The 21489-nt window shown below is 33.0% G+C and overlaps 1 protein-coding gene across 1 annotated transcript; it reads left to right on the top strand.

The window, feature by feature from the left end:
- Positions 1-1446: 1446 nt before the first annotated feature.
- LOC133188651 (cytosolic purine 5'-nucleotidase-like) lies at positions 1447-20086 on the top strand. The gene is made up of 18 exons (XM_061324156.1): positions 1447-1529; positions 2520-2660; positions 4123-4196; positions 5202-5319; positions 6595-6690; positions 8202-8290; positions 8503-8560; positions 10024-10117; positions 11090-11169; positions 12298-12358; positions 12560-12592; positions 13006-13107; positions 14295-14361; positions 15045-15267; positions 17217-17277; positions 17588-17645; positions 17932-18050; positions 18224-20086. Exons 2-18 carry the CDS (start codon positions 2545-2547, stop codon positions 18434-18436), a joined length of 1662 nt encoding a protein of 553 aa, XP_061180140.1. The 5' UTR covers positions 1447-1529; positions 2520-2544; the 3' UTR covers positions 18437-20086.
- The last annotated feature ends 1403 nt before the right edge of the window (positions 20087-21489 follow it).

Here is a 21489-nt window from a genome sequence, read left to right as displayed (position 1 = left end):
CATGTTAATATAGATCAAACTTAGTATTATGTTTGCCCCTGACTAGTAGATGACCAATTATTTTCATTTATATCATTACAGACAATATAAATTTGAAGTTGTTCCCTTTTTAGCTCATCTGAGCCAAAAGCTCAAGTGAGCTTTTCTGATCAAAATTTGTCCGTTGTCTGTCGTCGTTGTCGTTGGCGTTGGTGTTGTTGTCGTTGTTGTAAACTTTTCACTTTTTCATCTTCTCCAGAACTACTGGGCTAATTTCAACCAAACGTGACACACAGTATCCTTGGGTGAAGGGGATTCAAGTTTGTTCAAATGAAGGGCCACGCCTTCTTCCAAAGGGAGATAATTGCGAATTCATGAAAAATTTATGGCATCTTTCAAAAATCTTCTTCTCAAGAACCACTGTGTTAGAAAATATGAAACTTACATGGAAGTATCCTCAGGTAGTGTAGACTCAAGTTTGTTCAAATCATGACCCCCAGCCTGTATTTCCCAGTTTAGAGAAAATTTGTAGTATTTCCCGGGACGGGAAATACCGGTATTTACCACTGGTAATTCCCACCACTGGTATTTCCCGGCCAACCCTGCCCCCAGGGGTAGGGTGGGGCCACAGTGGGCGATCAAAGTTTTACATAGGAATACATTGGGAAAATCTTTAAAAATCTTCTTCTCAAGAACAGCAAAGCCTTGATTGGTCATATTTATATGGAAGCATCCTCAGGTAGTGTAGATTCAAGTTTGTTCAAATCATGACCCCTGGGGGTAGGGTGGAGCCACAATGGACGATCACAGTTTTACATAGGGATATATAGGGAAAATCTTTAAAAATCTTCTTCTCTAGAACAGCACAGCCATAATTGGTCATATTTATATGAAAGCATCCTCAGATAGTGTAGATTCAAGTTTGATCAAATCATGACCCTCAGGGGTAGGTAAGGGCCACAATGAAAGTTTAAACATGTAGGAAAAAAGTCACAGTCAAATAAATATGTAAGCATCCTTAGTTAATGTAGATTCAATTTTGTTCAAATCATACCCCCCCTCCCCCCCCCCCCCCCTTTAAGGGGAAGGTCGGGGCCACTTATGCATTTAAGCATTGCAATACTAAACTGATTTTTTGCTTTTTTCCTAGCCACAGTGCTCAGGTGAGCGATGTGGCCCCTGGGCCTCTTGTTAATATTGCCACATGGGATGGGATGGAGCACATATTTTTGCTTTGAAATGTGCAAAAAATAGTGTTTCCTTATATAATCCTATAGAAAGGTAGATAATTCAGCTATGTACACTCTGCTGTACAGTTTATCAGTCATGCTTCTTTTCAGTGATATGTTTTACCTTGATCTATTTACAATGTCTGTTACAATACCACTTTACCTATATGTGACATATATTCTGATGTGACACTGCAGAGAGTGTTATCTTGAACGTATCAAGCTGGTACCTCATAATTCACAAAGTGACCTGCCATCACATATGTGAAACACAGCAGACATTGATTCAGTCAGCATTGTTTTAGTGATTATCATTATAATGTAAGTATATAGAGTGTTCTATATATCATTTTGCTATATTTCATGTCTAGAGTTGCTCTAAAAAAAATTGAAGAAAAAAAAATGTCACCATTTGAAATCTGAGACCTGTTGAAATGTGTACAACAGTGAATGATTTAGGATTATACTCGGACATCTCTGAGATAGAGCAGGACATACTTGTATTAATGTTGATTTTTATATAGTCTCTGAGAACATATTTTGATTTTTCAGTGGTTTATATGATGGATTTTCAAATGTGTTTTTATGTAGAAAAACTGTGCTAGAAACAGTACATTGTAATGTATATATACAGTGTTTGTTCTTTGGTGGAGATTATTTACAAGCCATATTTTTTACATTTCATTTTGCTTTTAATGTTTTTGATGCTATAGAAAGTGAAGAGAATTAACTGTATATTAAGAGTATCTTAATATTCTGATACCTTTGATTTAGTAAAAGAAGCCCTATTATATTAATGTATAAAATGACAATTATTTAAGAAAAATAGGGTTAGTGTATGGAAATAGAGTTAATTTGATACACTATAATATGTTTATATGATAAGATGATTCAGATAGGGTTTATAGTAGATAATGTGGTAAGTTAATGTAATTGTTAATGTAAATGTAAAATGTTGGTTGTTCTACATTGCAACACATATGGCTAAATAGTACAAAAAGACAACATAGCCTTTTGGTGTTACATAATAAAATTTAGGAATGACTCAGATTAAGGTAGCAGTGTACGTGATTTGAGACATGTAAATGAGATGTTGATTTAGTCGGTGATAGCTCTAATTAAATTTGGAAAGTCAGTAAGTTGACAGACTTATTAAGGAATGACATGATTTTTTCCTGAATTGACTGTTATAAATAGGAGGGTTTCTTGAATAATTGTGCCAAAAATAATGACAAAAATTTCTTCACGCATGAAGTTTATCTTTTGGTATATATAGTATATGATTCATCTGTATGCATTTTTCTTTTGCAGACCTTCTAATAGCTATTGATTAACCATGACAACTCATGTCTCCAAGTCGAGCCAGGCCACCCAGGAAAAGAGGCCCCTGGAGGAGAGCCTTAGTAATGGGGTGTCGGATATTGAGGTCTGGAAACGAGAACCCAGTCACAGGTAATCAAGTGGAGATACAGTGGTAGCTCTGCTGTTTTGAAGCAATGAGATGGTACGGTGGGGAATATTGCTGCACCGTTTTAATGAATGTAGCTACACTACACCGCATGTAGCCACTAGGGTATATACTGGGTAATTGAATCAATTTGGAAATTACAACTCTATTGTGTAGAGGATTGTTTGCTGTGCTGTACATGCTGGGTAAAATAAGCTATACTGTGTTTTGAGGAATATACATGTAGCTGTATTGAGTATAGTTGTACTATGTTCATTATTAGGCGGACTGAGTTGAGGTCAGCTTAGCTGCACTGTGTTACAGAGTATAGTTGTATTTCGTTGAGGAATGTAGCTATGCTGTGTTGAGGAGTAAAGCTGTACTTTGTTGAGGAATATAACTGTGTTATGTTTAGGTATTTAGTTTTACTTTGTTGAGGAATATAGCTATGTTGTGCTGAGAAGTATAGCTGTACTTTGTTGAGGAATATAGCTATGCTGTGCTGAGAAGTATAGCTGTACTTTGTTAAGGAATATAGCTATGCTGTGTTGAGAAGTATAGCTTTATTTTGTTGAGGAATATATTACATCATTGTTGAGGAATATAGCTATGCTGTTTTGAGGAATACATGTATAACTACTTTGTTGAGGAATAAAAATATGTTGTGTTTAGGTATATATACCTGTTCTTTGTTAAGGAATAGCTTTGCTGTTTTGAGGAGTATAGCTGTACTTTGTTGAGGAATATATTTACATCATTGAGGAAAGTATAGCTGTATGATATATTGTTTGAGCAGTACAGGTGTTTTGAAATGAGGATATTATGGTTATACCATGCTGGGAAAATTTGTGTTCAAGAGTTACATATTAACATGTTTCATATAAAAATAAAATTCAGTATTTCAATATATCTAGTTTAAATACATGGATGCAGATTATCTACATTGCCAGTTATAGTTATAGAGACAGTTTCCCCCATATTTGTAATTTATCAACATGATACTTATCACTGTGTGGAATGTTTGTATTCCACCTTGGTTGTAAACCTGTGTTGAATAAGCTGTTTGATGAATTAAATGAATGTTCATGCAAGGAGAGTTTAAACCACTCCTGTTTGTAGTCAGAACATTACAATGTCATCAGAACATTAGGTTAACTATATAAAGGGATTCCACCTACTCTTTGTAATATTACCTTGATCAGTAAAGATGATAGACCACAAAAGGTGAATATAATGTCAATAAATCACTTATTTTTTATGGCAAAGGTTTCTAAATTGCACTGTTAGTTTAAATTGTTATGAATGTTTAATTAACCAAAAATATACTAGTAATGAATTTTTAAAACTATCAAGTTGAATTTAAAGAAATTATCCAAAAATTAATCTTTGTGAAGTTTGATTTCACAGATTTATCTGAGGATTAATTTGGATATGTTATTGACCTTTTTGTTTTTGTTTTGTTTTCAGAGTGTTTGTAAACAGAAGTTTGAATCTGGACAAGATCAAGTTCTTTGGTTTTGATATGGATTACACACTTGCAGGTTTGAATCTCAGGAATTGGGCTTTCAGTTTTTCATTTCCTTACCTCACATGCATTGAAATACTATATACTAGTACATGTAGAACATCGAAATGCTGTACCTGAATTGTTGCTCTATTTTAGTATGTGATGAAATAACAAGGATCGAGTGAATTTAAATCCCCTTGCAAACAAAGTTTGGGAAAGTGAGCATGTGTGTGTGTGTGTGTTGAAGGGGAGGGGGGGGGGGGGAGTAGCTAGATAGGAATTACGTTGCTTTATGTGTCTATAAGTTTTTATGCAATCTGTACCATTACTTTGTATATTGGAAGCTCACACAAAGGTCTCTTGACATTCAAAGCCCTCATGCAAGGTCTTTTAGAGCAAATTAAAAGTCACTATAGTAGGAAAAAAGTTGTTTGCTTGGCATGTGATATGATCTTGATATAAAGTCATGGCAAATTGCAAGTTCAAGGGCACTACTACCAAGTGCCTATGTGTGTGTCGAAATTGTGTTCAGGACAAAATTTGATGATGAAAACACTTAAGACACTAGTATTCAAAGACTGTATATGGCAGATGTTTCATGGCCTTGACCAAGTATCATTTAGGCAAGTTCAGGGTCAACTGCAGTACAGGTGCTATCTTTGTATTAGGGCTTTACCCAAGAATGTTTGAATGCACAAAAAATTCAAAAATTGACTATACTTGTAGAATATATCAGGATCCTGATTCAAGGTCAATTGGATAAATTCAGTGTCACTGACAGGCAAAACACTGCTTTCTTTTTTTTACCTTGAAACAATAGTAGTGAACGGTTGAAAGTTTCTTTTAACCTAAAAATAGAATGGCCATGAATTGAACTTCTCTTTGTACAAGGTGAAAGTAAGTTAAGGAGAAAAAAGAATAAAGTGTAACAGGTGATGATATCATTTTAATATCTGGCTTATGGTAAAAGATAACTTTCTAGGTATGAGTTGTATATATACATGTAGACTTAACTGCTCTCTCTCTCTCTTTATAACAGTGTATAAATCCCCTCAATATGAGACAATGGGATTCAACATGTTGAAAGAACGTTTGATAACTATTGGTTATCCAGCAAACATCAAAGAATTTGAATATGACCCCAAATTTCCTTGCAGGTAAATAGTTTTCAGTAGTCCTATATGCATATTAAAATGTACCTACTGTACATTGTATACTTTGGAATCATCATTGTTCATGGAGGACCAATGTTCATAGGTCACCTTTACCCACAGATTTATATCAGTACAAATGATAACTTTGTCAATGTATCTGTTCATTGAATCTTTTGAATATCAAAGTTACCCACCAATAAAATTTTGGTTGCCCATGAACATGGACCCCCATGAATTAATATGATCCCACAATATTTGATATGTAACAAACAAGATAGACATAGCATTATATTGTCTACCATTACTGGAAATAAAAAAGTTTAATTGAAGCATAATTTTTTAAAATTCTTTAGAAATCTCATCATTTGATAAGTTTGATATTGGATGGGTAAAAAATGAAAATTTGTATAAGACTGTAGTCTTTAAAATATTTTCTGATTTCTCTGCTGTTTATCATTGTATCATGTTTAGAAATTATTAAAATGAGGGAAAGAAGAGTATGATATAAAGTTCAAGAGCAAAAGTTAACAAGGATGCTAGAACTCTTCAAAATTTCATTTTAAAATATATATAATGTAATGACTTATTAAAACACCACTAAAAGAGCAAGGGCCACATAGGGCCTTTTTAGGCCCTGTGAGTTTCTGAAAAATCGAAACTGCTCAGTTTTGGTTGACAATGGTATTTATCACTTGGACCCTTGGTGACTGTGTATCTATTGAACATGATGTAATTTTCTCCATAGTCAGTGCATTATGACGTCACGGAATTCGTCATTTTTACCATATCCTGTAAATTCCTTTAAAAATGGCCAAAAGTTGGAGTATTTTTTCAATATTTCATATAGAGCACAACCTCTGATCCAAAATATGCAATTATGTAATGAAAGGTCTGTTTCCTAAGATCATAAAACATGTTTTAATTTTTGGATCAAGGGCTGTGCTCGTATTTTAATTCTTTGTTGAATGTATTCAAATATGCCTGTTTTCTGCAAAATTCAAGAACATTGCATTTTCACAAAATCTGTTTTCCAATACCTGAATTCTCAAAAAGAAATTGAGTTATAGGAAATGAGACCGCTACGTCTGTACTTTATTTTGATATATGAAATGGGACAGAGGGTGAATACCGTGATAATCAATTAATTGATACAAGAACATGGCCATTTTATGCATAAAGTGAACCTAGTATTTTGTTGGACTAATTTGTAATCAAAAACGTACAGTGAAAAATCTTAAACTTAACATCAATTAAGAGAAGGTGAATATTTCTTTTCAGGGGACTGTGGTTTGACAAACAATTTGGAAACCTGCTGAAAGTGGATGCATATGGAAACATTTTGGTCTGTGTACATGGCTTCAAATTTCTGAAAGGGTGAGTAAAAAGACTCATAATTTTCCAAATTCTTTGATGAATTTTAAAGTGGTTAATCATTACCCACATGAAGCAGAATTTGTAATCACCTAGCTGTTTGCTTGTCCCACCCTTTGTCTTGGATAAAAAGCATTAGATTTGCATATTATTCTAGGTTGTGTCATATGACTGAATTAAAAGGCATTTTGAAAACTATCAAGGCCATAGCTTTTATTTATAATACTCTGGTTATGTTAACTCAAGTTTTAAAATGAACTAGATTTTTTTTAATATTAAGAATCATAATGATATTTTTAGAAAATATCAGGAGCATAATGCAGTTATGCACTCTCTGAATTATGACCTACTTTAAGCCCCCCCCCCCCTTTGCCCAAATAAGGGTATTAGTTGAGTTTGTTGATGTTTGACTTGTTAGTTGAATGCCTATGACAGGATGCATGGTGAAACACACCAGACTCTTTATTGTCTGTTTCCATTCTAGTGAGTATGTTTTCATTTCTTCAGTGATTATTCAAGGATGAATTTTATTGGTCCCATTGAGTTTTATTTATTCTTGATTATTTCTGTTTAAACTGCAAATGTGGATATTTTTTCAGAGTAAAATTTTGCAAGTTCCATGAAACAAAGCCTTAAACCATTCACTTGTTATTAATTCCGGATACTTTACTGATGCACAATTCACAATTTTTTTTTCTATGAGAAAATGTCCACATTTACAGTATTGGTTAAGATTATGAGTGATGAAACACATCATCATTTTATTTAATGATTAGTTAGGCCATCTTAAATGAATTCTACATTTTACATCAGAATTATGTTCAAACACCTTTGAGAAGACAAAAATTAACACACTTTCAAACAAAATGCTACTTGAATTGAATTCACTTTTCTGAGTTAATAAACATATATGAAACAAAATAATAATTTATTAAATATTTTGTTACTCACATCAAAAGTTTATAAAAATTTCACTATTAATTTATCAACAGGTGCCAGTCAAATTGAAAAAAAGCCAGTATTTGTTTTTTTTTCTTTAAAAATGTAATCTAAGCAGAAGTCAATGCATGCAGATGATGTAGAACGTGGGATTTATTCAGGACAGCCTTATAGCAATATTTGATGTTGTAACTAAAACATATTTATTTTACTTCAGAATGAAATACAGGTATATATATATATATATATATATATATATATATATATATATATATATATATATATATATATATATATATATATATATATATTGAATTCATTCATGAAAGGGAATAAACTTGGACATTCAGGCCATTATTAAGGAAGTTTTTACAGTCTGCCATTAGCAATGGGAAACTGAATTCAAACATGTATTTCAATCATGAAGTAAATATATGTTACACAAACTCGTAAATGAGTTGTTTTAACATTGATTTAGACATACTTATTACTTATCATAATGTATAAGATTATCATCAGAGGAGTAGTTTATAGTTAGATTTTGTTGTAATATTGTTTTTCCATTCTGTTTTCAGGTCAGAAATAGGAGAATTATATCCCAACAAGTACATCAACCTGGATGAGAAGAGAGTCTATGTTCTCAACACGTTATTTCACCTCCCAGGTATTATAATAGTCACATTGAAGCTGATCATCATTTTGTTGAAATATTCGCTCTGAAAAAAAATTGTCAAAGTAAATACACGTAGTATTTTTAATAGTGAAAAATAACTGTGTTTTCTGTACCTGTGATAGCAGTTTACATCCAGGACTCTCTCATTAGGTACATAAGTTTTATATAGGGTAGATCATTAATCTAAACTGTTCTGTTTACAGAAACCTACATGCTTGCCTGCCTGATTGATTACTTCACAACCAGTACAGAATTTGAGAGGTAGGTTTTCCTTACTATATTATTTATTTCTTACATACATCACATGAATCAAGGGACACAAGGTAGTTAGCACTGCAGAGTTACTCTTCCTGATCTCGGAGCTAGAGACCTACCAAGTATTAATATATTAAACCTTCTCAGTGATTGATGTATTTCCAAAATTCTCCAAATTTCTGATTCCCATCAATGTCAAGTGGCAGGGTATAATAAAAATGTTGCCTATATCTATTCTCTGGCAATAATAGATATTGGATTAAAGAAAATTATGTAATGAAATTCATTTTTCATTCAGTCTTTTGATAAAGTTTTTAATAGATGTAATTCATGTCAAAACTTGGTACATTGATCTAGCTCGAGGGAAAATATCTCGGTATTCTTAAAGACTCTGCAGTGCTGTTATACTGTTCATTAGCATTGATCACCTTTGGACAGCTGGGACGATTTTTTTCCCCTATTTGACAGGTAGACGGAGCAGACACCCCCTGGGTGCCTCACGGCTGTCAAACGTGTCCCTCAAGTAAGGGCAGTTAAGTATGTCTAGGTAAGGATCTTCAGAGAAAAGTGTTAAAGATTTCTGTTATAATTCATCTTTGGAAATGTTTAAACCACCCCAAACAAGTTTATATAGTTCTTCACTTTTGACCCAGATGAAAAGTTGTTACTTCAAACATTTGCTGCTTGCATGTGTACAAGAAAAATTTCTATTCTTCCTAAAGTATAAAAGCATCATTTGATTTCAGAAAATATGTTTAAAGGAATAGTGTACTATTTTACTTCTATTTGTGGTACCATGTAGGCTGGAAATGTTTATATAATTGACACGAATGTTAATGAGATTTGTAAACCCATGATAAAGTGTGACACAGTCCCTGAGAGAGTGTATCTCACTATAACTATAAGATTGTCATTAGGTTCAGGTATGCATGCCCTAAGAACACTGCATGAACTGATGTCTAGATCCTGCATTCTTCTGTTTGTCAATATAAAAAATGTTCAAAATTGATGAAAATCTCACAAAATATGGATTATTACTAATTTTTTTGTAAGCTTTAGATTAAGGTGAAGGTATTTTTTAATCGGCATCATTGGCAACTCCAATTTAATTGCTTTATGACTAAAACTTCTGGACTCAGTTTACATACAAATTTGTATGATCCTTTTAACCTGAAAAGTTGTTCATTTAGATCAACTACTAGATGCATATAATTTAAAATAGCCTCAAAAATATGCTTATGGCTGACAATGCCTACAATGTCATGTAAATTTTACGAAAAATTAAACTAGTGAAAAATATAAATTTTCAGAATTACTTTAAAATTGAAGTAAAGGACAGTTAATGGCTTAGCTGTACACTAGCCAAATATTGTCTCCTTTGTTTTTTAACCACATGTGCTTTCACATGTCTGATAATAGATATTTCCTTACATGGTCAGTAATAAAGGCTGTGTTACTCTGTATTACAGGTCAACAGAGGGGGTGAGGTGTGGGGAGCTGTATATGTCCTACAAGTCAATATTCCAAGATGTCAGGTCTGCGGTAGACTGGGTCCATTTCTATGTAAGTAATTTCAGTGTATACATGATTATAGCTACACAAGAAGACTAGGTCCATTTCTTTGTAAGTTATTTAATGTTTATAGCTACACATGAAGACTAGGTCCATTTCTATGTAAGTTATTTAATGTTTATAGCTACACATAAAGACTAGGTCCATTTCTATGTAAGTTATTTAATGTTTATAGCTACTCATGAAGACTATGTCCATTTCTATGTAAGTTATTTAATGTTTATAGCTACACAGGACTAGATCCGTTTCTATGTAAGTTATTTAATGTTTATAGCTACACAGGACTAGATCCGTTTCTATGTAAGTTATTTAATGTTTATAGCTACACAGGACTAGATCCATTTCTATGTCAACTGTCTCAACATATGTATTGCTAACTATGTGAACTATTCATTCAGTATAAGTTAGCATATATAAGATACATGTTACATGTTGCCTGTAAAGCCACATATTGTTGCACATGGAAAGATTACTTCATTTTCAGCCGACACTAATTAATTATGATTATCATGGAAATAATCAGTGTATTAAAGCAATATGAGCTGCAACTTTGATGTCCAAAATTTTTGTTGCAAAATTGTAATTAACTATTTCAATGACAGAAAAAAAGAACGTTTTTAAACTTCTGTTATTCATATTTGTGATGGAAGAACTATTTATAAGCTTTGATTGAAGCAAAATTACATTATTGTCATCCTGCACAATATTGATTTCTTATCTAAAACTATACATTTGATTGTACAGAATCCTTTATTCTGAAGCAATTTGATACTTTATTTCTGTCTAATTGATCAAAAAGGTTTAAATTACATACAAATTTATCATAATAACACATTTTAACAGCAAGATAAAATTCTCAAAAATGCAGCTCATATTGCTTTAAATATTCACCTCATTAATTACATCTAATGAATTACATCATATTTAATTCAGTATCTTTATGACCTGCTTTCTTATCAAAAGGGAAACTTGAAAACGGACACTCTGGCCAATTTGGAGGAGTATGTTCACAAAGACCCAAGATTGCCTATTCTACTTGACAGGTAAGCTTGACCTCTAAGACTGCCTATTGTACTGGGCAGGTAAGCTTGACCTCAAAGACTGCTTTTCCTACTGGGCAGGTAAACTTGACCTCTAAGACTGCCTATTGTACTGGACAGGTAAGCTTGACCTCTAAGACTGCTTATTGTACTTGGCAGGTAAGCTTGACCTCTAAGACTTCCTATTGTACTGGGCAGGTTAGCTTGACCTCTAAGACTGTCTATTGTACTGGAAAGGTAAGCTTGACCTTTAAGACTGTTTATTGTACTGGACAGGTAAGCTTGACCTCTAAGACTGCCTATTGTACTGGACCTCTAAATTGCTTATTTTACTGGACAGTTGACAGACATCAACACAAATTAGCAAAACTTCTTTGCATTTTTCTCAGCTATAGACTTCAGAAGCACATCTCAGCTAGGTGATTACAATGCTCAATATTTTAATATAATATACTTAATAAGAGTTGAGGTTCTTCTCTGTTCCATATAATTTTACTTTATGTGATGGTGTAAATTCCTTATTAAACATTGAGACAAGGAGAATTTAAGATATCAAACTATTTGTAGATAATTTAAATGATTGGCTTTTGAATTTTTTTTCTTCTTTTTCTCCATTTTGAGTAAAACAAAGTCAAAACTAGAAATCAACACATTAAGGTTTTTATTTTCTGATGATTTTCTTCAGTTGGGTCTGTACTTATTATTAAAATCAAATAGACATATAAGTCAATAATAGAAATAGTATGAGAATTGCACAAGTTATTTATTTTGGTGACTCATTTGACCTTGGGGTGGTTTTCATAAGGGCATTAAAATTAACATTCTTGTTTAAAAACAAATCTGATTTGACTTCAAATAGTTTTTTGCAAGTGGCAAGGCTTGTGCATAAGAAAAGGTGATTTTTACTTCAGTTTTAGATGTGACATTCACAGTTTTTGAAACTGTTGCTAATTTGTTCATTTTCTTGGCCTCAACCCTAATTCCAAGATGATATTGAGGTGTCTGGATTGTGTGTTTTTTTTATGAGATTTTTTTAATAGTGTTTTTGTTACTTATATTTTTTTTCCTTAGTTGTATATGTACAACTTTCCTACAAGATATATACAGAACCTTTTATCTTTTACTTTATAGAATTCGTGAAAGTGGCAAGAAGACCATGATTATCACAAATAGTGATTACGAATATTCTAATGTAAGTTCTAAAGTTAGATTATCATTCTTTGAAAATTCCAGTCATTTATTTTTGGGGGGTATTTTAGTAACTACAGTATTTAACCAAATTTTATCTGAAATAGATAAGTATATTTTTAATGTTACTGACTTTAAGTTGAATTTTTAAAGTTGATAAATGATTTGTTTATGTATTGTGAAATAATTTTTTCCCTTTATCTAGAAAATAATGGAATATCTGACAGACTTTCCAGAGGTAAGAGTCATTAAAAATTAAAATTACATATGGGATATAAAAGGGGAGGGGGTAGGGGGAGGTAACTGAAAAAATCCATCGAAACAGATGTTAAATATCTGGTATTTTTCACAATATCGTAAATTATTTGCAGACACTCAAATGGTTTCTATGATGAGGAGAATTAACTCGTTAAATAAGTAATTTAATATTCATTTCTATGGCCTGTGTTGGCCCAAATCCAGAAATTGTTTGTTGGTTTTACAACTCGGTGGAAGGCATAGATGTGGGTTTTTACCAAGATTGGTCCATTATTTTGTTCTATAGTACATATTTTTCAAAAGAAATGTTTATTGATATGTGGAATTAGTCTCAAATTCTGTAAGTACATGTATGTGTACATATTGTAACTTAACATGTATTTCCTTTTCTAGACAAAAGGCAGAAAGTGGACATCTTACTTTGATTATGTTGTTGTGGATGCTAAGAAACCTTTATTCTTTGAAGAAGGGACCATCCTTAGAAAAGTAGACACTGTGAGTTAAAATTTGAATGTCAGACAGTTATTTCAATTATCCAGACAGTTACCGGTATTAAAATATGAGTGCCTGATTGTAAATACCATTTTGTCTGTGTGTCTGTCAGCGAACACTTTTATAACAGTTTCTTTTCTCTAAGTAGTCAGAGGATGACACCTATAATTTTGAGGGTCACTTGATAGGTCAAATTCTTAAGTTAAGCTTTTCTTTTGACCATTACTCATTTTTTGATGTAATAACATGGATATTTATAAACCTGCAAATTTTATATTTACTTTATAGAAGTAAGATGCTTAGAAGATGACATGATATAAGATCCTCAGTCAAGATTATTAAGGAAGCTCTAAACACTGCTCACAGAAGAGTTCTAATTCCTTGGTAATTTTATGCACATAAGGTGATCTGCCCTTTGTTGTATGACACAATATGAAATAGATTAAAGTATTCTAAACATTATATTAAACCAACATAAAGTAATTGAAAACATAATTTGCATGTATTTTCACAATGTTAGTAAGCAACAGTGATTTCTGTCCACTTATTGGTACATTTCTTTGACTTAATTTGAACATTTTTCCTGGCAAAATATGACAGGTACCTGATGTTGAAAGTGAACTAGTGAACTCAATATATACAATTTTATATGATTCAATTTTCTTAAAGTCAAAAAAAACAAAAAACAACTCCACGTTTTTTATTAGTATTTAGAGCTTCCGTAATATGAAAATTGCACATTTTCTGAGATATTCTTTTTACTGACACCGTGTTTACTGCTAAGGTGTAAAAAGTGCACACACATTTTGGGTCACTTGATAAAGATCTACACATCAGTTAATATGTCCAATACACATTTTATGTTGAAGTCATTGAGGTACATGTGTATATCTTTTAATGTAGACTTTATTTTTACTATGTAAGTAAATAATATTTAAAGAAAGAAGCCTTACATACTTAATCAAAGGTCAAGGGTAAACAGTTTGGTATATTTCAGCACACAGACTGCATGTTGACACTGTAGCTTCCTGTGTTACTTTGTTAGGTATATGTTTTAAAGTTTATTTGAACTTTTCCATTCTTTGAAATTGCAAAACTGTTTATTCAACACACTTTTGCATTCTTGCCTTGTAAAGAAAGATTATTAAAGATTGTATAGTATTACAAGTGTGACAATTTTTTTCTTTCAGACTTCCAGTAAACTAAGTATTGGTCACCATATGGGGAAACTTGAACAACACTGTGCATATTCAGGAGGTAAATTAGGTGTTTTCACTTGACAAGAAATAAAATTTGGTTCATCCATCAAAACTGTTACTATCAATCACATTTTATTCATAAGAATTTTTATTTACCTGTAGTTTCATGTATTGTCTTAATGTAAAATTGAAGGATACACAAAAATTAAGTCTTGGATGTAATTCAGTGCTTTAGTTTTGCTAATTAAAAACCACTAAAAATACGAGTGATTTATTGAAGTATATAAAAAGACATCTCAAGTATCATTTGTCTTAATAAAAAAAGTGATATATTTACTGTTACAAATTTTATAAGCATTCAATATTAAATGTGTAGGTCTATAGGTCAGTATTATTTATAGTCTAATACCTTATAAGTGGACTTTTTAGTGAGACACAAAATTTAGTGATTTACCCATAAGAACCAGTAATAGTTTTAGTGAGAGATAATTTTAGTACATGTAATTTGAAGAGGTCAAGAATGATAACTGTAACATCCATTGCTGAATGAATTGTTAGTGATACATGTACGTGTATTCAATTTTAGTGATCTTGACACTCTCGCTAAAATCATCTCTAAAATCTTTTCTTTTATGGTATATTTACATACAATGTGTCTATAAAGCATATACCAGAAAGTGCAGTGCAATACATGTATATGTATTTTGATGGAGAAGTGATACAATTTGGAATCTTTTTTAGGGTCCTGTGAGGTCATCTCTCAGATGATTGGTGCCCAGGGTAAAGATGTGCTCTATGTGGGAGACCATATATTTGGGGATATTCTGCGGTCTAAGAAGCAGAGAGGATGGAGAACATTTCTGGTGGTTCCCGAACTCTCCACGGAGCTCCATGTATGGACTGATCAGTCAGAACTGTTTAACAAAATCAAAACTCTGGAACAAACCCTCAGTTATATCTACAAGTAAGCCTGACACATCCTCTGTATTTAGAGGAAAATATTCAATTTGGTATTGTGGTAGAAATTGGTTATAGCAAAATTCGTTATAAAAGATGTAGATTTTGTTATTCTAAACTTCTATGGGACACAATATCATTTAGATATATCCGCAAATTCCCTATATCAGAGTTTGTTTAACCATCAAATTTTACAAGGATTTGTTATGAATGTTGTTGTAAACTCCAAAAAGCTTTGCTATATCACTGTTGGTACAAAAAATGTAAGTTAATATTATGTTTGATTATGTATAGAACTGAGTTGTAGCAACAGCAAAGTGTTTGTGAAATGCAGTGGCATAAGTATTAGTTTGTTATTAGCCCTTTTTAGCTCACCTGAGCCAAAGGCTCAAGTGAGCTTTTCTGATCAAAATTTGTCCGTTGTCTGTCGTCGTTGGCATCGTCGTAAACTTTTCACATTTTCATCTTCTTCTCAAGAACCACTGGGCCAAATTCAACCAAACTTGCTACAAAGCATCCTTGGGTAAAGGGGATTCAAGTTTGTTCAAATGAAGGGCCACGCCCTCTTTCAAGGGGAGATAATTAGGAATTATTGAAAAAATAATGGCATCATTTAAAAATCTTCTTCTCAAGAACCACTGGGCCAGGAAAGATGAAACTTATGTGGAAACATCCTCAGGTAGTGTAGATTCAAGTTTGTTCAAATCATGACCCCCCGGGGGTAGGGTGAGGCCACAATGGGGGATCCAAGTTTTACATAGAAATATATAGGAAAATATCTTTAAAAATCTTCTTCTTAAGAACAGCAAAGCCATGATTGGTCATATTTATATGGAAACATCCTCAGGTAGTGAAGATTCAAGTTTGTTCAAATCATGACCCCCAGGGGTAGGGTGGGGCCACAATGGGGGATCCAAGTTTTACATAGAAATATATAGGAAAATATCTCTAAAAATCTTCTTCTTCAAAACAGTAAAGCCATGATTGGTCATATTTATATGGAAGCATCCTCAGGTAGTGAAGATTCAAATTTGTTCAAATCATAACCCCCAGGGGTAGGGTGGGGCCACAATGAGGGATCCAAGTTTTACATAGAAATATATAGGAAAACATCTCTAAAATCTTCTTCTTAAAAACAGTAAAGCCATGATTGGTCATATTTATATGGAAGCATCCTCAGGTAGTGAAGATTCAAATTTGTTCAAATAATAACCCCCGGGGGTAGGGTGGGGCCACAATTGGGGATCAAAGTTTTACATAGAAATATATAGGAAAATATCGTTAAAAATCTTCTTCTTAAGAACAGTAAAGCCATGATTGGTCATATTTATATGGAAGCATCCTCAGATAGTGAAGATTCAAGTTTGATCAAATCATTACCCCGGGGATAGGTTGGGGCCACAATGGGTGATCAAAGTTTACAGAGGAATATATAGGAAAAAATCTTTCTCTCAAGAACAGAAAAGCCATGATTAGTCAAATTGATATGGAGGCATCTTTGGGTAGTGTAGAATGAAATTTGTTCAAATGAGGGCCCCCGGGGGTAGGATGGGGCCACAATGGGGGATCAAATTTTTACAAATGAATATATGGGAAAAAAATCTGCTGCTCAAGAACAACAAAGCCATTTGTTATATTGATATGAAAGCATCATCAGGTAGTTTAAAATTCAACACCCCCCTTCCCTGTAAACTTTTCAATACTGTACTAATTTTTGCTTTTTTTTCCTAGCCAATGTGCTCAGGTGAGCAATGTGGCCCATGGGCCTCTTGTTATAGAAATGCATTTATTAATGAAGTGGGATGAACAAGCAAGAGACAGGAAAAACTAAGAGGCCGATACGATTCATGAATCGTATAATATAAATGATTTGAACTGACACTAAAAAATTGTACTGTTTTTCTTAATGAAAAATTGAATAGTAATTTAAATACTATTTGGTTTATTTCTTTCTAGAAACTTAGACAGCAGTAATTTGGAAAAACCAGACATAACCAATGTCCAGAGAGCCATGATGGTAATTGCTTAGTAGATTTCATAAACTATAAATATCAGCACTTTTTAATGAATTATTATAAAAAATATTTGATCATTTAAAAGTGCATTACAAAATTTGATGATATTTTTTAAAAGTTATGAATTGTAAATTTTGTTGTTTGTTAGGGTTTTGAGCTTGATTAAAATGGCTCTGTATTTTTTTTGTTGAAATAAGAAGAGCTTTGGTCTTTCATGTAAATGTACATGAAATTCAAATGTATCAATTCAAAAACTACAGGCTTAGTTAACATTGTAATTTGCAATTAATATGAGTACTTTCTTGATTTTAGGACACAGTGCATGAATTAGACTTGTCGTATGGAATGCTTGGAAGTTTATTCCGAAGTGGTAAGTTTACCAGTTTGAAACAAAAGAAAGCATTAAATCTGAAGTATTTTTATGAGGAAGCTCCAGAAGTGTTTTCTCAATGTTCATGATTATCAATATACAGTAAAGCTTGAATTATGGGCCTATATTGCTAAGGTGACTATGGGTAAATGGATCAAGTACCAGTAAGCATCTTCAGTTTTCATGTTTGGGGCTCACAAAAAGGATTCTCATTAAATATTAATTTGGAAGAGAGAAAGAATCGTGACTCGGATGAATGTTTTAACCCATGTGTCTCTCGTTTCAGGTTCCCGGTTAACCTTCTTCTCTTCACAGGTCCAGCGATTTGCTGATATTTATGCGGCTTCTGTCATCAACCTTATCCATTACCCCTTTACCTACATGTTCAGAGCACCTGCAATGTTGGTAAGAATGTGATTAATTATTCTGGGTAGTAATTATAGAATGTCACAGGGAAAGAAAAATCACTCTTTTGGCGTTTATGAAATCTCAATGCTCACAAAAACAGTTTACAAGCTATTGTTATTTAGTATTTGAATGCTAAGTCTTCATGCCTAGATATTCTTGCATATTTGTAGTTGCCTCATGAATCGACTGTGTCACATGAGACCACAGCACCGGCTGATGACTTTACTATCGCTAGACAACGATCTGTGAGTTCTGGGTCCAAGTACGCCAAAGTTCACCACTTACCCCACTCTCGTCCCTCCACCCCGACAAAAGTCACCCATCACCACGACGACGACGACTTTGAGGAGACCAGTAGTAACAGCAGTGATAAATCATCGTAATTATTTCAGATTTCTATCACTCTGTGAATTCGGGTGATAAATCATTGTAATTATTTCAGATTTCTATCACTCTGTGAATTCGGGTTTCAATGTGCAATGAAAATCAATTCAGGAACAGGTTTGTTCACATTGGTTGTCTTATACCATTTGCCCTGATTTTTTTTTTTATTAAGTACCTCTTAAGTAAGCTAACTTGAAGGCTGTGACAGTACACCTTTTATTTAATGATTGCCTAAAACCAGTAGTGCTATATTTCAAAGTAATATGTTGAGTACAATATTTATGTACATTATATGTTATGTTTTTGTAAACTGACTGGATCTTTGTGTATATTTTTGTTCTTTGTATGTTTGATATATGTATTTTTTATTTTTGTCATGCAATTATCTTCTTTCTTTGAAATTTAATTGTTGAATGAGATATTTTTGAGTACACATGTATATGCAATTATCTAGTCAATATTTCACAATTTTTCTATAAGTTTGCACTTTTAATCTGATTTATTGAATACGTACGCGTACTATGTGACAAAATTAACTTTTTATAGATAAATATGGAGTTTTGAATCTGTGCCATCTGCTTTACATATGGGACCATTTTGATGCTGAAAATTTTACTATTTATGATTTTTGCACATGCACACCTAAAAATATCCCCCAACCAAATACCTGAATTTCAACAGTTGAATGTGAATTCAAATAGAAGAAAATATACATAAAACATATACTACTCTTGTATTACGGAACTGAAACCTAAAGTATGAAAAAGATAATTTTAAAATCATAGTCATTATTTAGCAAGTCAGCAATGAAAAAGGTATTATAATAAAAGGATTTTTTAAAAAGATGTCATTTTAAACAAGATATTGAGAGTCAATTCAATCAACTTAGATATATTCTAACCTGCTTGTGCAATAAGAACCTCCGCTGACCTCCCGTTTGCTAGCTGTCATCTGTAGATCTTCACTGTAGGCTCCACACACACTGGACACTGTGTTTATCATTGTCCAACCATCAGGTATTGCATGATTGTGTTGTTTTCAGTATTTAAACTTTTATTGTACATGTATATGTAATTTTAATTATCACAAGTGCAATTACAATTTTTGAACTATTTTTGTCTTTTATGTTAACCTTGTCTCCAAGTTTTACCATACAGACTTGCATTACAGTGTTATGTTTGATGTTAGTGTGTAAAGATTGTTGTAGAAGTACAGTGATGTTGTTAATGTTTATAAAAAATTACTGTAAAGCTTTCTCAGAGAAAGGTACCAGGTGCCTTTTTCTTATCGTAACAGAGAAATCTAGCGATGGTTTCTTGGGAAAATACAACATTTGCGATGTGGACCAGTGGTCTTTGTTACATGTGTCAAGATCTTACATTCTATTTGTTATACTGTTGTGTTTTTTATTTCAGTAAGATTTTATTTTTTACCAGTATGATGTGACATCTGAGGTGAACTGAGAGACTTATGAGAATTTATATCATAAAAATTTTAATTATTTATGTTATTTTAGGTTTTTATTTAGTATAGACATATGATTGCATATTAGGTACTTATTCATGTACATGTATTTATAATATTTATTATATGCACATTTCCAGGAGTTGATAATGTAGGCATGTATGAATTAAAGGTGCTTCACTAGATCTGTGTTTTTCCTGTTGAGACTTCAGTGATGATCTGTCTGATAAAAATGATGATGTTCCATACTACTCTTGTTAGGTGAATCTTAGTTACTACTACAGCGCAGTAGTTTGCAAAGATAACTAGAAATATGTACTTAGGACATGAATGCCCTGCCCAGGGTTTATTGGTAATGCAACATTAAAAGAAATGGGGAATAGTGAGGTCAAGGACAAGGGGAAGGTTAAGGTAAAAAGAATTATGACACAGTTGAATAGCTCTCACCACTTTGTATTAGTGCATGAAGTTTGATGATGAGGACGGCACAGGACACTGCACTAGTTATAGCATCCGTATGATAGCAGGCTAATCCAAGTAAATTAAGTATTGTATAGTTCTACATCATTAAATAAAAATTGCCTGATACAAAGGAGATTTTCCAGTGGCTAGTTACCTGATTGAATTTGTAAAATGATGTGTAAGGTGAAGGAAAAATTTAAATGATAAAATAAAATGATTGTCCTCTGATTTCTTTTTAAACTGCTATCAATGATGAAGTCAGAAAACTTTATAGTACATGTATGAGCTGCTGATGTTTTGTTGAACAACTAATACAGAGAAAGAATGTTTGACAGAAGTGAAAAGTTTAAAGCAATTCATAGCAGATGCTACAGATTTTATCATCAATATAAAGAGACAAACCAAACTTCAGCTTACTATCTACAAGCATAGTAAATTAGTTCAGAAAACCAACTGTTACGGAATGACAGACAAATTAAAAGGGATAATCATTTTGTGTCCTTACCATTTCATAGCAGGGGCATAAAAATTTCTATTAGATAACTGATTGTGAGTTTGCAGGGGCAGATCCAGGAATTTATGTTAGGGGGTGCAAAAAGTAGGCAGAGGGTCTGGGGGCCACCCTGAGGACCCCAGTGGGTCAAGGGCAAAGCCCAGGTGGCGAAGCCCCCAGAAGCTCCTGAATACTAGAGATTTTATAGGGTAAAAATGAGGTCTACCGAATAGATATTTTTACATTTTCTCGACAAAACGATGATTTACAGTAACTTTGACAGTTTTAGGGGGCCGCGCCAGGTGCATCCCCTCCCCCTTAAATCTGCCACATCCCCTCCCCCTTAAATCTGCCACTGGTTTGTACATATTTTAACCTCAGATAGCCTATTGTGGCCCCGCCCTACCCCTGGGGGTCCTGATTTGAACAATTTAGAATCTACACTACTTGAGGATGCTTCCACATAAGTTTCAGCTTTTCTGGCCCAGTGGTTCTTAAGAAGAAGATTTTTAAAGATTTTTCCTATATATTTCAATGTAAAACTTGGGAATTCCCTATTGTGGCTCCGCCCTACCTTCTGGGGTCATGATTTGAACAATTTAATCTACACTACTTGAGGATGCTTCCACATAA

This window comes from Saccostrea echinata, unplaced genomic scaffold (assembly GCF_033153115.1).
Source record: "Saccostrea echinata isolate AGI-Se365-2 ecotype Australia unplaced genomic scaffold, CSIRO_AGI_Sech_v1 ptg000016l, whole genome shotgun sequence".
Lineage (NCBI taxonomy): Eukaryota > Metazoa > Mollusca > Bivalvia > Ostreida > Ostreidae > Saccostrea > Saccostrea echinata.
The sequence above is the reverse complement of the archived record's forward strand: the minus strand, read 5'-3'. Positions and strand labels throughout refer to the sequence as shown.

Coding starts and splice junctions, on each gene's coding strand:
- LOC133188651 (XM_061324156.1), top strand. CDS start 2,545: ATGACAACTCATGTCTCCAAGTCGAGCCAGGCCACCCAGGAAAAGAGG. Junction 6,691..8,201: donor GGCTTCAAATTTCTGAAAGG/GTGAGTAAAAAG, acceptor TTCTGTTTTCAG/GTCAGAAATAGGAGAATTAT. Junction 17,646..17,931: donor TGGAAGTTTATTCCGAAGTG/GTAAGTTTACCA, acceptor CTCTCGTTTCAG/GTTCCCGGTTAACCTTCTTC.